At 41.6% G+C, this 23865-nt stretch overlaps 3 protein-coding genes across 4 annotated transcripts; 1 reads left to right on the top strand and 2 right to left on the bottom strand.

Annotated features, from left to right (window-relative positions):
- Positions 1-47: 47 nt before the first annotated feature.
- C8H1orf112 (chromosome 8 C1orf112 homolog) lies at positions 48-14116 on the bottom strand. Its single transcript, XM_015869672.2, has 24 exons — positions 13997-14116; positions 13526-13565; positions 12737-12825; positions 12153-12257; positions 11482-11622; positions 10404-10566; positions 9963-10047; positions 9377-9515; positions 8901-8981; positions 8212-8276; positions 7926-8074; positions 7358-7466; positions 6663-6849; positions 6125-6207; positions 5972-6023; positions 5541-5630; positions 4854-5039; positions 4074-4196; positions 2869-2964; positions 2446-2559; positions 1959-2063; positions 1552-1632; positions 904-1017; positions 48-661 (listed from the first exon to the last, which is right to left on the bottom strand). Exons 1-24 carry the CDS (start codon positions 14093-14095, stop codon positions 476-478), a joined length of 2682 nt encoding a protein of 893 aa, XP_015725158.1. The 5' UTR covers positions 14096-14116; the 3' UTR covers positions 48-475.
- A 100-nt stretch (positions 14117-14216) lies between these two features.
- METTL18 (methyltransferase like 18) lies at positions 14217-17875 on the top strand. The gene has a single exon (XM_032446419.1). The coding sequence runs from the start codon at positions 14250-14252 to the stop codon at positions 15219-15221; it is 972 nt and encodes a 323-aa protein (XP_032302310.1). The 5' UTR covers positions 14217-14249; the 3' UTR covers positions 15222-17875.
- Positions 17876-18141: 266 nt separating this feature from the next.
- Positions 18142-20746, bottom strand: LOC107317233 (14 kDa phosphohistidine phosphatase-like). Of its 2 annotated transcripts, XR_001556779.2 has the most exons (4): positions 20561-20746; positions 20227-20351; positions 19218-19540; positions 18148-18338 (listed from the first exon to the last, which is right to left on the bottom strand). XR_001556779.2 is itself a non-coding variant. In XM_015869679.2 (3 exons), the coding sequence occupies exons 1-3, from the start codon at positions 20688-20690 to the stop codon at positions 18246-18248; spliced, it is 348 nt and encodes a 115-aa protein (XP_015725165.1). In that variant the 5' UTR covers positions 20691-20739; the 3' UTR covers positions 18142-18245. The 2 variants fall into 2 exon arrangements, 1 of the variants encoding a protein (XP_015725165.1); XM_015869679.2 differs by lacking the exon at positions 19218-19540 and having other exon boundaries at positions 18142-18338; positions 20561-20739.
- Positions 20747-23865: the final 3119 nt, after the last annotated feature.

The following is a 23865-nucleotide window of genomic DNA, read 5'->3' as shown; positions in this document are numbered from 1 at the left end:
CTGGAGTGGAACCAGCAGCGTTCAGAGAACAGCATAGAGCCTTTAAATTGTTATTTTTAAGTGTATTTTATAATGAATGCAAAACACCCACTGCTTACCCCTGTGTGACAGGAACAACTGTATCTATTACCTTCACAACGGATTCAAATGTATCAAAATCCAAAATACAGTTTCATGAACCATTTATCATCGTACAGGAGCTGTAAATGAGTGAGCTGCACAGTGGCAGTGTACAAAAGTACAATTCAGATGCACAGTTGTGTCCCCATTAAAACATATTCCTCATCCAGACAGTTGTTATGAAAGATAGGCCTCAGTTCATTGGGGGATATTAACCAAGACTTAGCAGTGCAGCAGAGCATCACCTCACGTCACAGTTTTTTCCTTCTCCAGCAGCCATGGTACAAACAAGGCATCAGTTCTCTCACAACAGAGAGCTGAAATGTTCCAGCATCTCTCAGAGTCCATCGCCATCTTACCGTACGCTGTCCCTGAGGATGGCTATAGCTGTATGTAAAGCCTCCAGTTTCACTGCTACCCATGCAGGGGGTGACCCTTTCTGCAGCAGCAGCTTCACAGCCTCCACTGCCCCCTCCATTGTGCCTACTGCCGCCTTGTACTGCTCTTCAGACGGGGGGTGGCACGCTCGTTTGGGCAGAGGCTGCAGATTTAAGTAAGCAATAGACATTCTTAATCCCTTATAGATGTGAGCAGTACCCACCCAAATGCAAGAAACCCTCAGGATGGAAAGCTGTAGGAGACTTCCTTGTCTCATGAGAGCTCTGACTGCACACAGCCTTTTGTTCCTGAAACATGGAGGGCAGCAAAGGCTGACTTGAAGATCTTCAGATACTTCCCAGAAATCTACAATAGAGTCGAGCCAGTTTAAAGCAGCTCACATACCTCTCCCGTTGACTCCAGTTCTCCAGCCATTCTCATGAGGTGTGCACCACATGTAATCCTTTCTTGTTTCAGCCGTTCTATACGCGCTTCTGTTGTCTCTTCGCCTTGCCTTACCTAGGGAGAAAGTCACAGGAGAGGGAACAAACCAGAAGTCATTACCAGCCTTCAGCGGTTCTAATAAGTACCAGAACAATTAGGGAAGTAATCTGAATGTGTGAGTTTACAGAAGCTGATCCAAGAGAAAAGAAAGAAGGGAGCAATGCAGTATGATGAAATCACCGTCTTTTCATAGACACCCTATTTGCCTGCAACAGTCACTGCAGCTCTGCCATTTATTCTTTTTTTTCTGAGGGAAACGCAAAGCATTTGAAATCAAAATTGAGAAGTACTGGAAGAAAACCATAGAAATAATATTTGTTAATCCTAATGATTTAAGCAAATAGAAAAGTTCAAGCAGATCCCAGCTTAACAGGACAACTTATTAATTTAAACTTATTAATTTAAACTCAGCTATTTCATCTTCCTGTAGATGATGGCATGGACACAGTCATAGCCCAAACCTACAAGTGTGGCAGTGAAGCCAGGTTCATAAATCATGGATACGTGCATCATCAACTAAGAAAACAGTAAACAGGTTCAACAACGTACCTTAGCCATAAAATCAACAACTTTATTCTTTATTTCTTCAGAATTAAGGCACTGAGGAACAACATCTTCATGGACTGTTTCCTGTCAGAAATGTTGGGTAATAGTTCTTTAGTACATTTTGTATTAACAAAGAAATAGATTAAAATGTTTCTGTGACAATCTCAGAAGAACTCTCTGGTGACAAAGTATTTTAAACAACCTTGTTGTAACCAATCTAAACAGCCAACTTTTGTTTTCAATCACTTCTAGCTCCTGAAATCACAGGTAATGGCATCAGGAGTTTGACTTATGTGCAATAGCATTTGTAATTAAGATCCAGTGTTTTCAGTGAAGAGCAGCAAACGTTTAAGATGGAATAATCCCTGTATGACCAAAGCTGTGTACAACCACAGCTGTGCTGTGCTCACCTCTGCAAAGTGTCTGAATGCCTCCAGTGCGCGCTGATGAACCAACCAGGTTTGGTCAGCCAGCAGAGAAGCAAACAAATATGTCAGCTGGGGTACAACTTGCCTCTGGAAAAGGACCAAATATCTGTCAGCTACTAGGAGTTAGTTATACCTTACCAGCGTGATTTACCTATTAAAGGACTGGTCTAAGCTCAAGGCGCAGGTTAGTGAGATGTGAGAGTAATATTGCTCTGTCTGGCAACAGATTTCCATAAAGGAGGAGAAATGCTTTCTTTTGGGGTCTCAGATATCAGTCCTTTCTTAATTATCTATGAGAAGCAACAAGCAAATAAATAAAGCATCTTACATGCACTCAGAGTGCCAATGAAAAGTAAATCTCCAAGATGATTAAGTCATGGCACAGCTGTATGTATTTAACTCAATCTTTTATATTTAAATAATTGAAAATCTTGGTCTAAAGACCAAGTAAAACCACTATAATTATTACCTGTACTTCTTGTGGTATAAACACCTTCCCTACAGAAGAGAGAAAATCCAGCATTGCCAGACGAACGTGATCAGGGGGATCCAACCGGAGAAGGGAAGACAGCAGGGAAAATACCTGCAGAAAACAAAGCCCAGCACACAGAATGAATTGGGACTGTAAACAAAAGGAGGTGTGTTATTGCTTGAGGAAAACCAGCGGGGATAAAGTTGTTATCACACGAAGCGATGCTACTCCTAAAAGCTGTATTAACCAAAGTGACGCACACTTGGTTTACAAAACAGGAAAGCAATCAAGGAAGAATAAATAAGTTAGGAATCTCCATGCATGAAGACCAAGCCATGCGATAACTCTGAGGTGTCATTAAATCACAAAGAACAAGCTTAATGAAGCAAATTGCTTATAATTTTTTGTTGTTTCCCTTACCTGGCTAATTAGTTGAGCATCTAACGCTTGGATGAAAAGCTCCAGAAGATGAAGCAATAAACACAGTGTTTGCTGGAGACGTGGCTCATCTGATACCTTCAACAAATCACAAGATATTAGCAAATGCATTATCAGTGTATTTTAGTTCATGGAATAACAACCTCAACAATTTGCAGTAACATTCTTAAATTCTTAGCCTAACTACACACTTAATACATCACAAGCAGCAGAAGAGAAGATTAAATAGAAATACAAATACCATTTCTTGCTAAGTAGTTGTATTTTTCAAGACCTTTTCCTCAGATTTTTACTAATGGTCTTTCTTAATGGTCTTTCATTTTCTTCCTCCGCTCACCAACGTAAGCAAATAACAGAGAGTGGCTCCTCACACCCTCCCTTCTGATACTGTGTACCTTGATAAGATCTTCCCAAAACTTTTCATCTCTAGGCTGAACGGCTCCAGCTCCCTGTCACCCCATTCCCTTGAACACCTTTGTGGCATTTCACCGGATCCTCTCCAGGAGTTCCATCTCTCTCTTGGACTGGGGAGTGCAGCTTCAGGAGTGGCCTCACCAACGCTGAGAGGAGGAGAAGCATCACCTCCCTCAGCCTGCTAGCAACAGTCCTCCCAAGAGGCATTCCAGGCTATTATCAGCTTTCTTTTTCTCAAGGGCACACTGCTGACACTTCTCAACTCCTCTCTTTCAGTTTTTTAACTTGTTTTTTTAACCTGGAGTAGTAACTGTGACAAATCTGTTTTTTGTTTAACTCCAGCTGCAGACACGAATGGTTAAATATGCAGTCACAAGGGGGAGATCACTTCACCCCCATTCTCAAATACGAGAGGTGAGTTATTAGCTCTGTAGGCTTCCCTGTGCTAAGCAATATCACACCATGGGTTTTGTTCACTTTCTAATAGACATTAGCATAAGCCAAACATGTAATTGAGATGAATCAGAACGAGGTATTTCAGACTTCTTGTTAAGTGAGTCTGACACTGAGTGACAGATGCAGCAGGGAGGAGCCATACATTTGGGAAAACTCAAACTCCATTTCCTAGAGCACAAGCCTGTCTATCAGACAAACCACCTGGCAACAGTTACATTGTGCTTTATAGAAATGGTCCAACCCAAGTAAAACAACTTAGTAACAGAGATGCTGAAACAGCAGCAGCCTCCCACAGTGAGAATAGTAAATCCTCTCACCTGCTTAGCCTGAAGGAAAGTCCAGAACTGACCGAGCACTCCCAAAATAGATGCCTGAAGTTCTGCCTCCAAAGCATCACCAGAAAAATTGCAGGCAACCAGCAAGACAGAAAGGGCAGAGTTCTAGTAGGAAAAAGAGGTTGTGTAGGTAAAACAAAAACCCCAGGTTCACATTAAGTATCTAAAACGATACAAGATGGCAAGAAGCCTAATGTGCTGTGCCACAGCTGTAAAATACAGCCAACCCACCAGCCCCACAGCCAATAAAGCTTCCAAAGTGAGGAGAACCATCCATAGCTTCTGTGGGAGCTCAGATGGTGCTATTGCTGATAGCTGCACGGCCAGGAGAAAGCCGGCAGCTGGTACTTTGTGTGGAAACTGGGTTCTCTCTCTCTTCATTTTGCCAGGGCGACCAGTAAGCATCTTTCAGATTTGATTCCACACCAAATCATCCAGACTTCAGAAGTAGTTTTATAACACAGTATAAACTGAAAATTGTAAAGAGGTGCACATCTGTTCACCCAGAGAGCAAACAGCAACTAGAGCAACAAATAAACCACGAGATCTCTGCTATCACCCTCAGAGTAAAGCCCCTTAAGGCACTGCATACAGTAAAAAATGCTACAATTAGTGTTCTTGGTTATGTATTTGCTAATTAGGTATAGAAATAAAGCTGTGCAGCAGATAGAAGAATAAAACTGAAGCAACAGCTACAGCTTTCTCATAGTCGGGTAACGCAGAGTTCATACCCTTTCACAAAGAGAATCAAATCTCGTTTACCACAGGTTGGAGCTCTCCCCACGCACGCCTGCTGTTCAGCCACCGCCTGCACTGTGACAGCGCTGCCATGCAGAGCCCCTGCACCACTCGCTTCCCAAGATCAGGGTTCATGGCTCTGAGGGACACGTGCTGCCACACAGCCAAGTTCTCCACTTCTTCCGGGAGAAATTTGTGAGCAAATTCCGCCTATAAATAAAAACACAAAATTCGTTAGTTCATAAAATAATATGAATTAACTAGACCAGAAGAGAATTTAATAAGTCAAAAAGCTGTGAAGCCAACAAGCAAAACACTTCCTACTTGCTTTAGAAATACTCTTCATCATAATCTCTATTAAATGAATAGAAGTGATGACTACAAATCAGACTGTATGACCATGTACAATTTTGGTGACAGAAGTACGGTTTCCATTAATCAGGGAGATGTGCTCTTTCCATTCTTAGCCAAAAAAGGACTTCACTGACACACTATTGTGCGCCACTATTAGAGGAGTGTACCACAACAGAGAAGTGTAAAGGCCTGCCTTGCTTTGAAGAGCACATCTGGGCAAATTAGGATCCACTAACAAATATACACCAGTGAGCACTCAACATCCTGACATTTCTGAAGGACAGGGGGAAGATATTTTGAACATAGGCCTCTGATTCAAAGCTCTTCATTAAAGACAAGTGCTGGTGCTATACTTGCCTGATGATCTGGAGCCATCAAGAACAGCATACGTTTCAGCAGAACACCCAAGACTGAGACTTGGTAACACTCATTGGGCCACGACTTTATCTGGATTAGGATAATAGGAAATGAATTTAATTAAATTAAGAAAAAAAATCACCACTCAGCAAATGAGTTCTATACTGAATGTTCCAAGAACTGCTACATGAGATCACAATAGTAACACTACATAAAACAATGCAGGACATGTCAGAAACACGAGCTAAATAGCTTTGTATTTTCACAGTACTGCTTTTGCTTAATTGTTAGCCCAGTATGAGGAAATAAAGTCATCTCCATTCTGGATCTGGATAAGAACCATTCAACTCTCATCTTTGGTGATTTAGTAATTTGCAGTAGAACCAGGGTTAGAAACGGTGCTGAATTGCCAACATCACTGTGAGTCTTACCAAGTGAGCAATCACCATGCAGTGGTGAGCACACAGTTCAGCTGTTCCATACCTGAAATGTGAGAAAGGGAGATAAGTTAAACAATGTCTCTCATGCAACAGAACTAACTGGATCTGTGGAATCCTGCTTGATTTGTAATGAGAACCTCTCACCGAGCAAGGAAGCACCATGAATCCATTGCTAGTAGAGACGTGATCATACTAGAGCCCAGCACAGCATCCAGCAGAGAGTGTTCCTGAGGAAAAAACACTCTAGATCTAAATTCAAGCAGAAACAAATTGCAGCCCCACTACTACTATTACTCCATTAACTAGCACAGTAGGCTTTACAGCTTATCCAATTGGAAATATTCTAACAGCTGATTGCCGTGCTTTCTATTCAACTACAAGATTAACCCAGCAGCTACGCCTTGAGTTTTGCATACTTGGAACATGTGCATATATTCATTACAAGGAGCTGAAGATGCCCCGGTTTTCCAAAGTAATTCATGATGCACATCTCTTCTTTGCAAGGCAGCTGCTATGTGTGTGTATATATATGTTCACATTTAAACAACTGCAGTGCCATTTTTTTGCCAATTTCATTTCTCAATCATTTCTTCAGCTTCATAATTAGACAGAACTCATTATCTTAAAAATATTATCTCCACATCACAACGGCTGAAAAGATGATAAGCAACATCAGTCTTACCAGATGAGGAAATTGTGATGGGAGTGTGGAAGCAATGAAGGAGCACAGATGGACACAGACATAGTGGTACAGGGTGATGCGGACTTCTGGCTGTCCTGTACTGATCACTTCTGGCAAACAAACAGGGAGAGAAAGCTCTGCAGAACATTGCTGGAAGCTCTGGAAAAGAGCTGAGAGAAAAGACAGGCTGGGGGTGGGGGAGTGAGGAGGAAAAGGGGAAGGAAGAAAAATGGCAACAGTTGTGTTACAGACAGCCAAGACCCAAATCCTGCAAACACCACCTCAGTGCTTTATTTATATGCTAGATTTGTATTTCTGACTGCCTTCCTCTTTCACAAACACTATTTACAAAGACTATTAGAGCATTCAGGCATAAAAATGCAAGATTTTAACTTAGCAAAGTGTCAACATTATATACCTCTCTCTTTCTTTATTCTGAACGTAGTCTAAGTATCATCCCCTTCTTGAAATAACAAAGATATTCATAGAATCATGGAATGGGTTGAAAAGGACAACGATCATCATATTTCTGATTTGTATCCTTCCGCCCCGAAGCAGAACATCAGGTCTTGTTTTTCCCAGCATAAGGACATCAAATTTTACAAAACTGTGAGGGAAATTTTAACAACTGAACCCCATTGCCTGCACAGACTGATCCCTCTAGGGAAGAATTACAATGGAAACATTTTTGGTACCGTTTTCCCGTGTTCCAGAGAGTCTGCACATCTTCAGGCTGACAAGACAGCTTGTCCATGATGGTAATCAGAAGGAGACACTGGGGCAGCTGCTGCTCAGCAGGGAGACCTGGAGAATTGGTTTGGAAATGTGCTATTAGTCACCCTGATAATTAGATATGGTGCTCAAATGAGCTTTTAAGCAACTGGCAGAAGATGAAGAGCCAGCAATGCAAAGAAGTTCTCAGTAAAAGAATCCAAAGTCTCATATAGACACACTCAGAATAAAAACAATGTTACACTGTGTTTGAAGTGAAAATAAATGCAATATACTTTATCCATTAAGAGCTAAAATACAGTAATATTGCTGCAAAGAGTTACAATCTATGTGCCTTGTGCTTCCTATCTCCTTGATGGCACTGGATGCTTCAAACACCGAATGCCCAAAGTTTTCTTCTGTGTGTGTGGTGATAACCACAAGATCACAGCACATGTGTAGGGAGAGAAGCAAGCCAGTGTGGTCCAGAAAGTAACCCTTCACACATGGTTGCATATCGCTGTACTGGTGGTAGCTGTGTTTTAAACACACCTGAGGTGTCCCTTATCACTTGCTCCATGAAAGGGCTAAAGGGAAGAAGCTGAGTGATGAGAGGATCTAGAGCCACAAGAAAAACCCGTGATATTTCATCCTGATGTACCTCTGAGATTGCTGGAGCATAAAGACTGGGAGGAAATTTGCTGAGGAAAGAAGAAAAAAAAAAACCAAACATTCTCAGTGGCATTTCAGTGGATTAGGGAAGGAAATTCTTATAAGCATCACAATAATAAAAGTTTTTGCTCTGGGGAGAACTGGAGTTGTTCTGAATTTCACTTACCTGTATATCTGAAGGAACAGTTGATGCAACTGCGAGCATAAATCAGACAGAAAAGGAAGAAATTCCTGCAAAAGTCATTAATTTTGAAAGGCACTTTAATTACAGAAGACACAATTAAATATGTTTTCCTTCTGTTCTGCTACATTAGTTTGTGAAGTACTATGCATGCAAAAACAGATCAAGTTCTAACAGTCCACAGCACAAAACAAGTACAAAACCATCCCAGGAATAGCTTATTGTTTAATTACCATGCATGTTTATATAATTTACTGAAAATAATGACATTCTAGACTTATTTTTACAAAAATAGTAAGAACAGTTATAACAGCCATGTGTTAAATGCTCCGATGTACACTGTAAGGCTGTCTCATCCAGTTAGTGTGCTAAAATCAAACCCCTGCTTTTACCCCATGGGACAAAGGGGATGCAGAGCACACAACCACTGCATCTCCTAGAGCAAAAGCATCTCACATGCTTTGTAAAAATGGGTCGTCCTACAGCATCCTTTCTACTAATGAGGAAACTTAAACATAGCAACCGAGAGGGGAGGAAGTTAGTGTCAGAGCTGGTATCAGTACAGAGGCATTTCTTACTATTAATACTGCATTCAATCCATTAGACTGTGCTGCATGTTAAAGTATGCTGGCTTCAATCTGACACCACCATGGAATTCAAATAATAAATCCTACCTTGGTGTAGTACACCAGGGAATTGGCAAAGAATCTGCACAGTTTGACAGTCTTCTGGAACAGCCTGAGGTCAGTGCCATCCTGTTTGAAAGAACAGTTCTAAAACTTCAACTACAGACTAAAAGGATCCAGAGGAGGTTTAAATTGCTAGCAGTGCTCAAAACCCATTTCACACTTGACTCTCTACAGACTCAGCAGCAATGGGAGACAAACTTTAGAAATCTTCATTAACTGAAATGCTGCCTTTTGGTTGACCATGGGGTATCACCAGTTTAGGTGATAAACAAAACTCCCATAGAAAATGGTGAGAACTTGTTCCCAGTGCCTCTGCATCTCAATACAAATGAAGTCAAGAGCACTGATTTTCACACGGCTTCAAAAGAACAAGGTATTCTGCCCACCACACTGAAACAAATAAGCACAGTGAATTTATATTCCAGAAGCTTAGTGGCAGCTTTGGAAGCCTTTTAATTTACCTGAATGTCAGCCATCTTCATTTCCTCAGCTAGTTGTAAACTGGAGTGAAAAGAAAGCAGAGTATCTTTGCACAGACCACTGAGGATGTCACTGTGTTTCAGATGGCACTGCAGCAGAGAATGGTGCTTCAGGCTTTGTCTAAAAGAGGATTATAATCAGATGTTTAATTGTCACAAGTGATTACACACTAAAATAGTACAAACCCAAACAGCTAATTCTTCTGTTTGAGTCAGTGTATACCACATAGCCATGACAGAAGCACAGAGAGCAGGTAATGTGAAAGCACAAGATGGCACAGTTTAAGTCAGAAACATCGACAAAACTGCACGTCAGACCTCTTAAGACTATTTATTCAGACAAAGCTATTTCAGATGCTCAAGTCAAGCTTCTTTCATGTCTTCATGCATGACTCCTGTTCTCACTGACAGTGCATTTAATTCTACTTACTAGCTACATTTTCCAAGAAATTGAGTTATCTAATTCCCATTTCATTTGAAACTCTGACTGTAAGACTAGTGAAACACTGGTTATATGGAGTTATGGTCTACTTGTACTGCAATAAAATTCAGGAGTTTATAGACATACTTGATTATGAACTTCCACGTATTGGCATGAAGAGCATGGTCCATATTGGAAATGACAGAGCAGATCTCCAGCACAGTATGAATTACTAAGAAGGAAATAAGAATAGCAACAGCTGTGTTAAAGCAGAGTCGTAATTTCACAGACAGGGTTCTCTGCTAGGAAAACAAAAGCAATCACAAACAGTAGAGAACAGCACCACACTGGCTCAGGATCAGGAGAACAGCTCAGTGCTTAGGGATGCCCCTTTCAATCAAACACATTCAACATTCCCCATCTCACACACAGGGTTTCAAGCAGCAAAATGCTGCCTTCTGAAGGGCTGGTCAGGACTGAGCAGGACATGCTCAGAACCATGCTCAAAGATTCAAGAACACTTCCTATAGAAATAAAGAAACAAAAAAGACTGAGCAGAACTAACAAAGACTCTAGATCCACTTGTACCTGACACCATATCTGTGATGTCACCTTCAGTAGATGCGGACCCCACAGAAATCTGATCAAACAGCTCCATCAGCTGTTTCTGCAAAGAGTAAGTTTCCTTGAACATGGCTTGCAGGAGGTCAGAAATCAAGTGCAGATGCCCACAGTACATTGATTCACTATCCTGTAAGAAACAGGGAAGAAGACGTTAAAAAACAAGTTCAGGAATCAAAGACTGATCCTTCAAAAAGAACAAAACATCAGTGTACCTACTTTTACTCAATACTCAGCTAGATCTGCAGCTCCTGATACCAACACCTGCTTGCTAAATATAAAATGCTATTCACCTTCGCAGCCTGATCAACAGCTAGTGAAGTCACCTGGCTGTAGTGAGTTCAGTTGTCTTTGTATCAGCATTAGATTCATGAAGCTAAGATTGTTTTTCTGAATAAACAGTACAGCCGTAGACCAAAGGAACTAGAATTCCAAATATTTCCCCAAACTTCAGAATTAGAATTGGTAAATGAAAGGTTCAAATCTGGCTGTAAATTTTCCAGTAAGAAACAAAAAATGAACAGTGAAAATGAAGGCTCACCAAAAGCTGATGTGTCCTTACAATAACCTTGTTTCATTTTCACTGTTTAAGTGAGAATTACTGTTGCATCTAAAAGTGCACATGTGAAGCTGATACATGTTCCTCCTTGTAACTAATAAGAGGGTACTCCTTTCAACTTTCAACCCACTTTGGAACACACAAATAAGGCAAGCAGCAACATGTTCATCATCATTTGCAGCTCTGAAAAATCCTGCAGCTAACAGAAGTGCACAGATGTCACAGCCTACATTCATAAGCAGAGTGTTCAACTGACACTGATGCAATTGCAGAAGCAGCACAGCCTATCCCTGCCACTACCAGGTACAAATTGCTGGACAGACAGATGTAAAATAACTTTTTTATTTGTACATTCTGTAAATGATTTAATAGCAATAGAAATCAATCCTACAGCAATATTATTTTGAAACAGGATCTTCTCATAAAGGCATCATTTCTCAGAAAGCAATCAGTAAGACAATATTTCTCCTTCTAATGCAGACCTACCTTGCAGTGTGTGAACGTGTACTTTATTACATGAAGAACAGAGGATGGAAGGGTGCGGATGCTCTCCAAGGGCACACACTCCTGCAGTGTGCAGATGTACCGTACACAACTGGTCAGAGTTTCCAAGAGCTGCACTATGGTCTTAAATTAAGAAGAAACAACCATAATTAATGCTTCTCAACTCCTGCAAGAATGTCAGAAGCATCCTTTCTTAGCAGAATTGCTCTTAGGTTTATGACATTCAAAGTTCGCTGCTATTTGCATCCGTAAGTAGTTTATTAAAGACCAATAAAGGTCTATAGAATATCAAGAAATGCAACGCTTTATCTGATACCAAATGCTCTTTGAAGGCTTCCTACTTCCTTTTGCTACTGTTCTCTACTTAGTAAACATCTTAAAATTCTTAACTGGCTGTAATAATAATTACCACATTTGGTCTATAAATACAGAGAATCACACTCCGTTTGCACTAGAAACTATGCAGAATTAGCTATTTTCTTTACATTCTGATTACCATCACAGGCTAAAGCTAATCAGATAATTCATAACATTTTAACTGAACTTCAATTGCAGTGATGTTTGGATTACATTCTTACCAGCTAGTTAGAAAGTAGCATAAACACTCAAAATCAGTTAATTTCTTCAGTAAAATCTAAGCACTAAGGACTTGCCTGTAAAAGATTCCTTACAGTACCGCATAACTCTGTATTCTGGCCAGTTAATCCTTTGGCTTCGCTGGAGAGTTCATACATCAGTTTATCATATAACTGTAGAGTCTATCAGGAGAAAAGAAAAAGAAAAATCACATAACTTAAATATTATTTATTTATTATACAAAATAAATTGTAACACCCTTCTATATCTGTGTGCTTCCTTGGACCAGGGTCATATGCTACCAAGATGTTGGTTTTTTCAGCTTATTTATGGTAAGAGCTGGCCTCAAGTGAAATTCCCCACTGTGGATGTTTTATAAAAAACCCAAACTTCCCAAAAAGAAAGAAAGAAAAAAGCTATTCTATTGCTAAATATAGAAAACAGGACACCATTCAATCCTCTCCCCACTGTAAAGAATGGTAAAAATCACAGAAGCAATCCAGCAATACTGTTAAGCTTTTAAATGCTAAGTATGTATTTCAAGCTTGCATGCAAAGTATCGATTCCCTGGTGAGCCTTCAAAAGAAGAGACAATGTATTCTAAGCAGGTTTTCAGTATTGCACTGATGGGAAACGTTGCGTTCAATTGAAGGTGGCATACCTTAGGTAATACTTTAGAGAAAAAGGTTTGTTCCAAATCTCCAAGGCTGATATGAGGCAAAAACATTTCAGTCAGGATCCTCAAAACACCTGCAAAGCAGAACATTTCAAAGATATTATTGAAAAAAACATGTGTTTATCAAAGTATATAGGTACTGAACAGAGGGAAAAAAAGAACTGTGTGGAACAGAAACAGATCAAGTATCTGATTCTGAGAGAAGAAACCTATCCTGTCACTTATTACATATGTCACATTAGCTAAAAAAACAGTAACAATAACAGCTCCAACATGCATAAAACCATAAGTAACAGCATCACATTGGCCTATACTTGGGTGAAGGCCAAGTACAGTTGTTTACCCACAGTCTGGCACCTAGACACAACTGGAAATTATCATATTCTTAATCTCAGATAGTTACAATAGTTTGATGTGCTGGCTAACACAGCTGAGCAGTGAATGTTAACCTAAACAGCTGCATCTCAGCACTTCTTGATCACTCTCAACTATCACAAGGAGTAGCTGATAGGGTTTGGCCACCTTTAAGATAACAACCAACACACCCCTCTTTCAGGAGCCTAAAAATCACAAATAGAGGCAAAGAAAAAGCAGCCTTACATGCATGGCTTATGAGGCTTTAGGAATGAGGCTTTAGGCTTAGTGCATGATTCACTAACACACAAGGTGCAGGATTGCTCAGGGCCTTGACAGTCACAGGTATGAGCAGAATTCATAACATACGTGCAACACAGTAAGCCTTAGCATAAAGGCAACAAACTGGCTGCTACTTACGGATGTGCTCAGTGCAGTCTTCAGACTCTTGATACATAGAGTAAGAGCGTTAAGGAGACTCAGGATCTGCAGTCAGGCTGGATTAAGCAGCTGTGGCTTCTGACCTGTGTGGGCTGCACCCTCCCCACAAACTGAAGGGATGCTCCATAACCAACACAGCTGCTCAGCACACACAGATCAGAGCGCTTCTGTGTCATGTAGGAGTGTGCTCTGTCGTGATTTTTATTTTATGGGGGGTGGGGGGTCAGGAACAGAGGCAATTAAGGTGCTACAGGAGACACAGGCTATTTCTTGCCTTTTATTTTGGTGAAGTTCAGCACCTACTTTCAGCGTAACCCTGCACCCACCCACAGACCTATTCGCTTCAGCAGCGCAGGGCGGCCCAGCCCCGCCATCTCGTGGTACCTCATATGGGCCCCCCCGGTTCCTCCCACAGCCCCCAGTGTGAGTCCCGCCCCTGAGGAAGGATATGAGGAGCCGTGGCAGCACGGCGGGCAGCTCCCTGCGGCACAGCTCCCAGTCCCAGCCGCCCAGCTCCCTGAGGAGCAGCTCGGGGTCTGTCTGGGACATGGCACCGCTCCGCTCCCCTCAGCGGCGGCGGCGGGAAAACTCAACCCGGGGCCGCCCTCCTTGTTCACAGCGCGTGCGTATACGGAAGCGGAAGCCCAACCATGTGTGTATGCGCTGTTAGGTGAGCCAACATTGCCGGCTGCTGTTCTTAAGCATGGATTTTCGATTTAATTTTTTCCCTGATGAAGATGAAAGCAAAGAGCCCAGTGCTGACAACGAGACACAGCCCTGTTCCCCAACGCAGCAAGACGAGAGACAGCCAGAGAGAAAAGGCTGCATCAAAGCTGCCAAGGAGCACCGTGTGCCTGAGGATATCAGCGAGGTACTGCGAAATAAGGTCCTGGAAACAGCATCGGGGCTGCACTATGTCAATATGGCTGTGGTGGAGATGACGTGTCGAGATGGCAGCCACGAGGAAGATATCGTGTCCAAAAGCGTCTCTTCGCACTCTGATCTCATCCCAGGAGTCTACGAGGGAGGGATGAAGATCTGGGAGTGCACCTATGACCTCATGGATTTCCTTGCCGAGGCTGAGATCCGGTTTAACAACAAGACGGTGCTGGATCTTGGGTGCGGGGCTGGGCTGCTGGGAATAGTCGCCTTAAAGGGAGATGCTGCGGAGGTTCACTTTCAGGACTACAACAGCACGGTGATTGAGGAGATAACCATGCCTAATGTGGTGGCTAACTGTATAAACGATGGCAATAAGGACAGCAAAGAGGATGGAAAGAACATCAAGCCTCCTTCAAAGAGGCGTAAGGAATCTGAGCCCCTGCCTGATGAGCTCAGCAAGTGCAGGTTCTTCTCTGGAGGTTGGGCTGAAGTCAGCCAGCTCCTGTCGAGCAGCAGCAAGCCCTGTATAAAATACGATCTAATCCTCACATCAGAGACCATCTATAACCCGGACTATTACGGCGCTTTGCATGATACGCTGGCTCAGCTGTTGGCTAAAGATGGCCGGGTGTATTTGGCCAGCAAAGTGCATTACTTTGGGGTGGGTGGGGGAACCTACCTCTTTGAAAAGTTCCTTGAGGAGAGGAAGGTGTTTAGGAGCAGCACAGTGAAAGAAGTTGAGGAAGGGCTAAAGCGCTTTGTCTTAGAAATAGCCTTTCAAGATTCCACTTAAAATTGAGTTCCACTTAAAACTGAATTCCAGTGGTGCTCCAGAAATATCTTAATAAAGACAAAATGTTTTAACCCTCAAATATATTTTATAAATAAATTGTACTGGGTTATTCAAAATGGATGAGTTAATGCTGTTCTTTTCTAACTATTCTAACACTTGACTGGAAGTGAAGGACTCTCTTCTGAGTCTTGTTTTGCATAGAAAAGTGTAGTACCACATAAAGTATCATCTCTTCAGCCCATTTTGTTATTGGTGTTTTAAAATAAAGCAAGTCACTGTTCCCAGTCTCTCTCACTCTCACACACACATTCCTTGGCGCTGCCAGCACAGCCTGAGGGCGATCATTTAGCTCCCTAATATAGTGCAATTAGTTCTTAAGGGCCAGGCTTCCAGCCCAGCTACGATTTAACAGCACCAACGATTTGAGAATAGGCTGCATAGCTGTGTGCTCTGCTATTTGGCCACCAGAGGGGGATGCGATCGTATTTATCGCTTGTACTCTGCTAACCATCCGTGGCATCTTCTTTCCTAAGACTTTACGACCGTCAGAGGTACTAACTGCCCACATACTATAGCCCACTTAACAAACTTGCCTTGTGACTGTAATTTCAGGCTGCTGGGGGCACTGCTGAATTCCATCATAACTCTTCTGGCTTCTAAACAGCTGGGCAGGGCAGCAAACTTCCAGATAAGTCTGTTACTCTTCTGTGTCCTAAGCTGAAGATGCTCACAGTGGGGCAAGACCGTATGTTTGTATGTTGCTGATGAAAAACTATATAAAATAATGCAAACAAAACTAAAGAACTACAAAATCTGGAGCCAAGTGTTTGGGATCACCAACAATTGACAAAGCAAATAACACTGGGTTATTTCTTCCCAACTAAACTGGACAGAAATCTATTCAATGACTCCACTACATCAGTCTTACTCCTTGTCTGCATGCTTTACTGCAGCAGTAATACCTTGGGTGGCCTTGCAAAAATAAAACCTTATAGACAGTCAACCATCACTGTAAGCTGGGTATGAGGAGACTGTATAAACTCAAGGCAGAAAAGACAATCTGAGAAGGTGGAAAAGGAACGGTTACAACAGTGATCTAAATCACACAGTATTACGTAAAGTAAGTTCCTGTCATTTCTGCGTATGAAAGCCAACTACAAGGTTCCTATTTTGAGTGTGCTATTAAGATAGCCATAGAGGATTTCCCATACTTTATTGAAGAGTCTTAACTAGAATTGTTTACGATACAAAAATAAGTAGACTACTTCAATGGATGCTTAGGACACTACTGAAGTGCCCTCTAATAGCAGAGAGGGAAAAATGCTGTCAGCTGTGCTATGGCTGTGACTGCACTGAAACCTGCCAAAGATGGACCAACACTGACTATGAACAAGGGAACAAAAAGAAGATTTATCTCTGGCACAGGTCAGTGAAGTACTGCTAACAGTTCTTTGCCAAAAATGGGAACTTGCTATTTACTACTTGCTATTTTATATACCTCAGCCTGAAGATAAATCATTGCTGGCACATATTTGACTGACCACCTGCTGGGTCTATTGCTGTTTCAGAGAGTGGTACCTAAAGGAACAAATAAAACCTTGGCTTCCTATAAAGATGAATATAATTATGAACAAGAATCTCGTGTACTTATGGTGAATAAAGAAGGCACTTAAAGTCTTCAATTATAATGCTTCCTCTTGAAAATGTTCCTTGATCAAACTCACCCTGTCTCAGGTTTAATAATATTCCTTCATTCAGCATCCTTACTTTATTCATGGATTGCTCAAGCAGCTCAGTTCTCATGCAAATACCGAATCAGATCTTTTAGGACTTTCAAGTGAAGACTGCTAGAGCCACAATCACACAGTGATCACACACCTACAAAAGAAGAAACCTAACATGTTGTAATTAAGTTCCCATTTTAGAATTATAAGAGAATCAATATAGGATATTTTTCACAGGTGTAATCAGCATTGAGATTTCTGTAACTTCAGATGGGTTCTATTCTGCTTCTAGAAGTCAGCAGACACACCTCGAGAGGAAGCAGAATTCAACACCTAATTTTGTGAGTTCATTGTTCTGTTGCTGTCTCAGCATTAGTAAAAATGTTGTTCCTAGATTAGGAAAACCAATAAGACTTTCTCTATTTGCAACAATCATCATTGCCCTTGTGACCAGTTTCCTGCTTTAATTTATGATCTGGAATAAAAAAGATATTCCACTTACTTGACTTAAACATGTTATTTAATAGGTAGGGCAAACAGCATTTTTCCAAGTTAAATTACATTAGAAAATAATAGAATTTAGAGGACCCTCAAAGCCCCCTTTTATAACAAACCATTTTATCAAGCCCTAATTCTTTATTGTAAAACAAAGAGGTCAACTGGCAACTCAATTTGCAGCTCATTTCAAGTCTCTCCTTTTCTCCCCTTGCCCCATCCCCTTACTTTTTGAGAGTCACTGCAATAAGAAATCCTGTATAAATTACGTCTTTCTCGTAAGTACTGCAGGGAGAAACATTAAAGTCTGTCATAGAGTGGTTTAGGAAATTAAATTAAAAGCCCTGTTTATTATAACATGCACCGCCCTTAACTGATGACTTCCTCCTGAAGACCATCTGATGGTTTTGGGAAATGACAAGGCCAAAAAAAAAAGAAGGAAAATCAGTTTTGTATACTGGCACCAACTAAATAGCATCCGTTACAGTTATTGCACTGAATGTTAGGGGAAAAAAAGCCCAGAGGAAAATAGAAGTAGGAAGTGCTCAAGCTGCAGATTAGTGCCTTGCATGCTATTCTTGGTTACTAAGTACCAGGCATAAAATCACTTTCTGAAGTCATTGCACAAAGAAACAATCAGCAAAGTAAGAGATACCTGAGGATTACTTAACTGTACTATACATTAAAGCAGAGTCCAGTACTCCGGGTTCATGATAACATACATACACTCAATTGTATTTATTGAAGCACAAATCACTGAAAGCTTCCAGATTTGAACTGCTTGTCACATTCATAAGTAGCCAGTTTATTTCTTGTCATCTGACCATGTGATTTCATAATCTGTGTACACTTTTTTCAGGATCTCCACAGTCACCGAATGATCTGCTTTTCCATAGCCCTGCAAGAAAAGAGCAAGAGACACACATCAATGTATGAGCATCTGACATAGCTCAGCTGAAGGAAAACAGAACAGGTGTGAACATCTGAGTACTATTCTAGTCACCAAAGAACTCACTCTTCATTCGCTATCTCTCTGGTATAATTGCATACACAAATAATCTTCAGCCACTACAGCTCCAAACTAAAGCACCATCAGATGACTTATCTCATTTTTAACTCTGTTTAAATCATTTATCACAGTTTCAGTCTTTCCCTGAAATCTAAGAGCTGTGATAAAAGGTTCACTTCCACTGTTTGACTGCCTGAAGTCGCTAATCTTGATTTCTTACTTCAGAACTGTAAGTTTATCCCCATCAAAGACTTCAGTCTACTAATAAAAACCCATTATTTCCACCTTTTCCAGTAGCATTCAATGAAACAGAGTTAACTCAGGAAACTGAAAAAAAAGCTCAAGATCACTTGAGCAATTAATACCAATCACATTAATTCATCACTTGCTCTATCTCAGAAGGAACAGCTGAAGTAAACTAGTGTTTAAGCTGCGCAAATGGAATTGAAGCATTAGGAAATGCATCAAACTCTTCAAAATACCAGATAATGGAGCTATGTTAAAAAATACTGCTGGTTTATATTTTTCATTTTAAATCGCGATTCTACAGATCATTCTTGCTTCGGCAATTGCTTTGAAGAGCCCCATTCAGCTTTGCAAATAACAGCACAGCATCTACTTCAAAAGAAATCTGTTTCTCTGGTTTTCATTAAGAAAAAGAAACAACCACAAAACCAACAAGAAGACAATCTTCTTTTAGAGTCTGACAGCAAATCTCCAAGTGAAGAAAAAGCATCAAAATGATTTATATGCCAACTTCTGACTTACAGCTGAAGTCTTTCAAATCTCCAGGTCTCTACTCAACAGAAGCCCTCCTGGCAGTAAAACTCTGCTTTCACCTTGTGCTCGTCTGTAAGTTGAGCTGACTGCTGCTTCTAACACTAAATTGGCAGCTAAATTGGTTAACACAGGTGCCAAAGCCTCATTGAAGAATGCAATTATAATGGGCATCCACAATCAGGAGACTTGAGTAGAGCAAGCACTATCCAATGTCTTCTCTTCCTAGCACAAATCCTAAGGTTGTGGGTTTTTTCACATGATTCCAGGCAGCAAGAGTCACAGAAGCAGCTGGGATGGAAGAGCCAGAGATACTAGAATCAGAGAACCATGGAATTAATTCTTTTTAATGCAAAGTGATAACTATTTTATTCTCATCTACATTAAAGGGAAGAACCTTTGCTGACAGCATTACTACAGAAGCAGCTGTACTTCCATCACAGAGCAACACAAAAATCAGACTACAGTACATCTCCTAAATTCAGGACGTTACCACTTCAGTTTCTTTATAAGAAGACTCAGCAACTCGCACAGAACAGAAACATTCAGGTTTCCACACTCAGATTCACTTCTGTTCTCAGAACAGATCTGTGCACAGCTGTATCTTCACCCACTGAAAAGCTGACCCCACGTGCACCGGGTGTGCCCTTCTCACACACACCACTCACAACCCAGCTGGTCAACCGCCAGCCAGCATTTCCATAGTCAAAGATCACACTCCAGGTGGATTGTGACCCTGTGGCTATAAAGAGGCTATTCCTGCTCCAGCACTAAGAGCCAGGAAATGCTAATTTCCACTTTTAGCCTTCTTCATAGTTACCGTTACATGTTATCTGATCCTTTTGCTTTGGTCTTCTGCCTTTTAAAACACTGTTTTCCCTCACAAGGATTCCCTGGAAAGCTTGCCTGGATCATTTGCACTCTGTTACCACACAAGTATTTATTATAAAACAAAACCCCCAGCACAGCAGAGATGGAAAGGAATACAAGAGGCACTTACTGTAGACATCCCAAACACCCTAATTTTCTTCTCTTTGCTATTATGATCAATTTTCCCTCCTCCAAGGCACTTGCACTCGTATCCCAGCTTCTCCATCTCAGGATTTACTTTCTCAAAGATGTGATCTGCACAAGGAGAACACAGCCGTCAGAACTCTAGAGCTGACAGCTATTTACAACCAAGGCGAAAGGGGTTTTCTCTCGTGAGACGGGCCCGAGCTGTGATTAAGGCTGTGGGCTAAAAGCGGTTTGTGAGGCTTGGAAATGGCGGTGCGAGAGGAGCCGGGACGCACGGCTCTCCCCGCCTCAGGGCCCCGCTCCCGCCCGGCACGCACTGTGGAACTCGGCCGCCTTGGTGCCCCGCACGATGTCACGCTGTTCCCCACCGCCAGGCCGCTGTAGCCGCACCAGGATGTACTTAAATGTGCCATCAGGGTCGATCTCCACGTCCCGCACCGCGGCCATGGCAGGCCCACAACACGGGACTTAACGCAAGGGCCCGCGGGCGGAGCGGCCGCGCATAGCACCGCCCAGCGGCTCCTCTCAGCGCGTCATTATTAACGTGAGTTTCTGAAGCTGGTGTGGTTTATGATACGAAAGAGGCATATCTATAAACCTGAGGCATAGCACAAGCAAACAAAACCGTTAGCGAAGTAGAGGGAACCATAGAGTGGCTCAGGTTGGGAGGGATCTCTTATCTTTTTTTTGGGTACAGGCTAGCATAATTACTGTGCGGAAAGAAATGAATGACCAAAGTGCTGATAAACTAACCAAATTCCTGCTAATTAAACCTCACAGAGTGAGAATGTGAGGAAGGTCTATAACTAGGAGCTCTTTGCTGTCCTGCATGGACCAAGTGGGGCAGGGAATGTGATAAGCTCTCTCAGTGGGGTGCCCTTTAGCATTAAAGAATCATTAAGGTTGAAAAAGACCTCTCAGATCATCTGGTTCAACTGTCAACCTAATCACCACCGTGCTCAATAACCACCATGCTTAATAACCACGTTACTGTAGGAACAGACAAGAACTATCAGTAGACCAGGTAGGTTTAGACTGGAGGGAAACCTGTAAGTCATGAGGAGATGTCCTACAGGAGGTGTAGAAGAGCAGGGAATACGGAGTAAGAAACCAGGATCATAAATGAAGTTCTGGGACCAGTTTTTATAATTAAGTATCCTAATTGTGAGACCAAGTGCTGGGTGTCTGTAGATGATGAAGGACTGTGTTGCTTGACTTGTGAGTCCTGAAGGGCTGCTCATAGACTGGCTATGCCAGTCAGCCAGACCTACAGGGGGAACCATTGGACGATGCTGATTTCTTGATTCACTGATGGAAGTAGTTCTGTGAGACAAGGACAAAACCATTACCTGTGGGGGCTTCTGCTCAGAAGGCTGAAATAATTGCCTTGACAAGAGCCTTAAATATATGGACAGATGCTAAATATGCATTTGGGGTGGTACACACTCATGGTACCATCTGGAAAGAGCAAGGATTGCTCACACACATGGAAAACAAATTCAGCATGATGTAAATCTACCCAATTGCATGGCTATTGTACACTGTAAAGGACATCAGAAAGGTAACACTGTACAGGAAACTGGAAATAAGATGGTGGATCAGGTGGCAAAACAGGCAGCTGAAGGAAAAGAAATTGGTGAACTGACTTTAATTCCAGACAGTAAACTTAAAATCTCTGAACCTGAGTCAGAACCTGTAAAGTATTCTAGAGAGGACAGGAATCTAATTAATGATTTAGAAGGGAAGAGAGCAAGCTGACAGATGGGTGCATACCCAGGTAGACATGTTGTTGTACCCATTAGTGATTCTAAGGGGACACAATAAAACATACTGGGGAAACAGACACTCATAAATATTTACACAAAGTAATTGTATGATTCTGGTACCAGAAACAGGGTACTAAAGTGGGGCCTATTGGGAAAGGGAACCTTCCAGGGCAACAGTGGCAAATTGATTTTTGGAAATGAAAAGGAAATGAGGGTTTCATTATATACTAGCACTAACTGATATTTTTTCAGGGTGGCCAGAAGCATTCCCCTGCAGGACCAGTAAAGCCAAAGAAATAACCGAGGTGTTGCTGCAGGAAGTAACTCCAATGGTTAGGGTTCCTGCAACAGTATCCTTTGATCAGGGAACTTTTTCAGTCCTCTTTTTGAAGGGGAAGATCCCAATTGCATAGGTGCTGTAGCTTCATAGTGCAAACTGGGACCAGGATACCGCAGGCCATGTGGAGATGGTAGGGACAGAAAGTCTTTACCTGATCATTACCTCCCATTGCATGGGAGGACATCTGGCTCCACAAGATGGGATTTTTAAAGCACCTCAGGGGTTGGTAACCCTTTGGTAAGCTGCTGTGTTATGGTAGTTTAGCCTTTTGAGTTTGTGCCATTCAATCTAAAGGGCATATTTTTATTTAGATAGTTTCTGTGTATGTAGCTTGTTTGTTAGTTGTTTTGACTACTGATCTGATGTGATATTTGATGATCTCATGTTTCTCTTGTTGAAGTTAGTGCTTAGAAGACTTTGTAAGAATTGCTTGTTTGAAAAAAGAACTCATTATTTTTAACTGGAATGGGGTATTTCCTTCCCTTGGTCATAGAAGTGTGTTGTGCAATCTTGGATCTGGAAAAACATGTTGCCTTGCATTGGGTTGTGATACACAGAAAGAGCTAGCAACAAACAATAGTAATGCAAGGGTATAGGTGGCAGTAGAAATCCTTATGGCACACCTTGAACAGGCTAAGCTTTAAAGTGATTTGTACTTAATAACAAGAGCAGGTGTCTGGCCTTGACCTGAGTTGAGTTTGAGTAGAAACATGCAAAGCTGTAGTTTATTCCTTATTATTCCTCTTAATGCTTTTGTCTTTTTAAGCACACACCTTAGCCAAGAGTAGTTTCCTATGCCATCTTGGGGTATAGGAGTTTCCTGCTGGATTGAAGGTCAAAGACAAAAACCCCGTTGTTGGTAATTCCTACTGCGTCACTCTGTGGGCCTCAGGAGTGCAAAGAGGATGGCATAGGGCAGCAGGGGTCTCAAACCAGAGACAGGCCGACTCCTGCAGAAAGGGACTTTCCTTTCGTAATGGGCTTACTCATATCTCATTGTGGCAGTTTTCAGCAGTACTCTCTGAAAAATCAAACTTTTCTTCTTTGTTTGGCCAGGTGACATATTGTATCCTTACTACTTGTCCTATAACCATTGTTCTGAGGAAAAGTATAATAAATATCTCAAACTACATAGCAGAGAATGGATGGAGTGATGATTAAAATAAGGTACTGGATATTTTTTGTTATTAGTTATATCCAGACCATAAGAGTAAATGTTCCAACATGTTTTTTCCTCTTCTGTGTTACATGTTGGGCTTGCTTTCCATGATGATTTGAAGGCTTTGGATTGGACTCAAATGGCTATAAAGTGTCACAGTGTATGCATTTCCTATCGGCTACAAGCCTTGTAAAATTCCCCTATTCATATGTTGGCTTGGTTTGTGCCAGTATTGCAGTGTAATTTTCAGTGTACTGGGCTTAATGTTGTTTGAGTGTAACAGCTTATGTGGTTCACTGTTATCAGACTGAAACTGGTACATCCAAATCAAGTTACTGATTGAGCTAGTGCATAGGA

The sequence above is a fragment of the Coturnix japonica genome, chromosome 8 (assembly GCF_001577835.2).
Source record: "Coturnix japonica isolate 7356 chromosome 8, Coturnix japonica 2.1, whole genome shotgun sequence".
In the NCBI taxonomy this organism is placed as follows: domain Eukaryota; kingdom Metazoa; phylum Chordata; class Aves; order Galliformes; family Phasianidae; genus Coturnix; species Coturnix japonica.
The sequence above is the reverse complement of the archived record's forward strand: the minus strand, read 5'-3'. Positions and strand labels throughout refer to the sequence as shown.

Bases quoted from the DNA above. Each gene is read 5' to 3' on its own strand.
- C8H1orf112 (XM_015869672.2), bottom strand. From the start codon at position 14,095: ATGTCCCAGACAGACCCCGAGCTGCTCCTCAGGGAGCTGGGCGGCTGG. The intron at 10,567-11,481 runs GTAGGTCTGCAT...TGTTTCTTACAG, and splicing joins ACACGTTCACACACTGCAAG to GATAGTGAATCAATGTACTG. The intron at 6,850-7,357 runs GTACCAAAAATG...CCCCACCCCCAG, and splicing joins CTCTGGAACACGGGAAAACG to CCTGTCTTTTCTCTCAGCTC.
- METTL18 (XM_032446419.1), top strand. From the start codon at position 14,250: ATGGATTTTCGATTTAATTTTTTCCCTGATGAAGATGAAAGCAAAGAG.
- LOC107317233 (XM_015869679.2), bottom strand. From the start codon at position 20,690: ATGGCCGCGGTGCGGGACGTGGAGATCGACCCTGATGGCACATTTAAG. The intron at 20,352-20,560 runs GTGCGTGCCGGG...CTCCTTGTGCAG, and splicing joins CAAGGCGGCCGAGTTCCACA to ATCACATCTTTGAGAAAGTA. The intron at 18,339-20,226 runs GTAAGTGCCTCT...CTTTTCTTGCAG, and splicing joins GGGTGTTTGGGATGTCTACA to GGCTATGGAAAAGCAGATCA.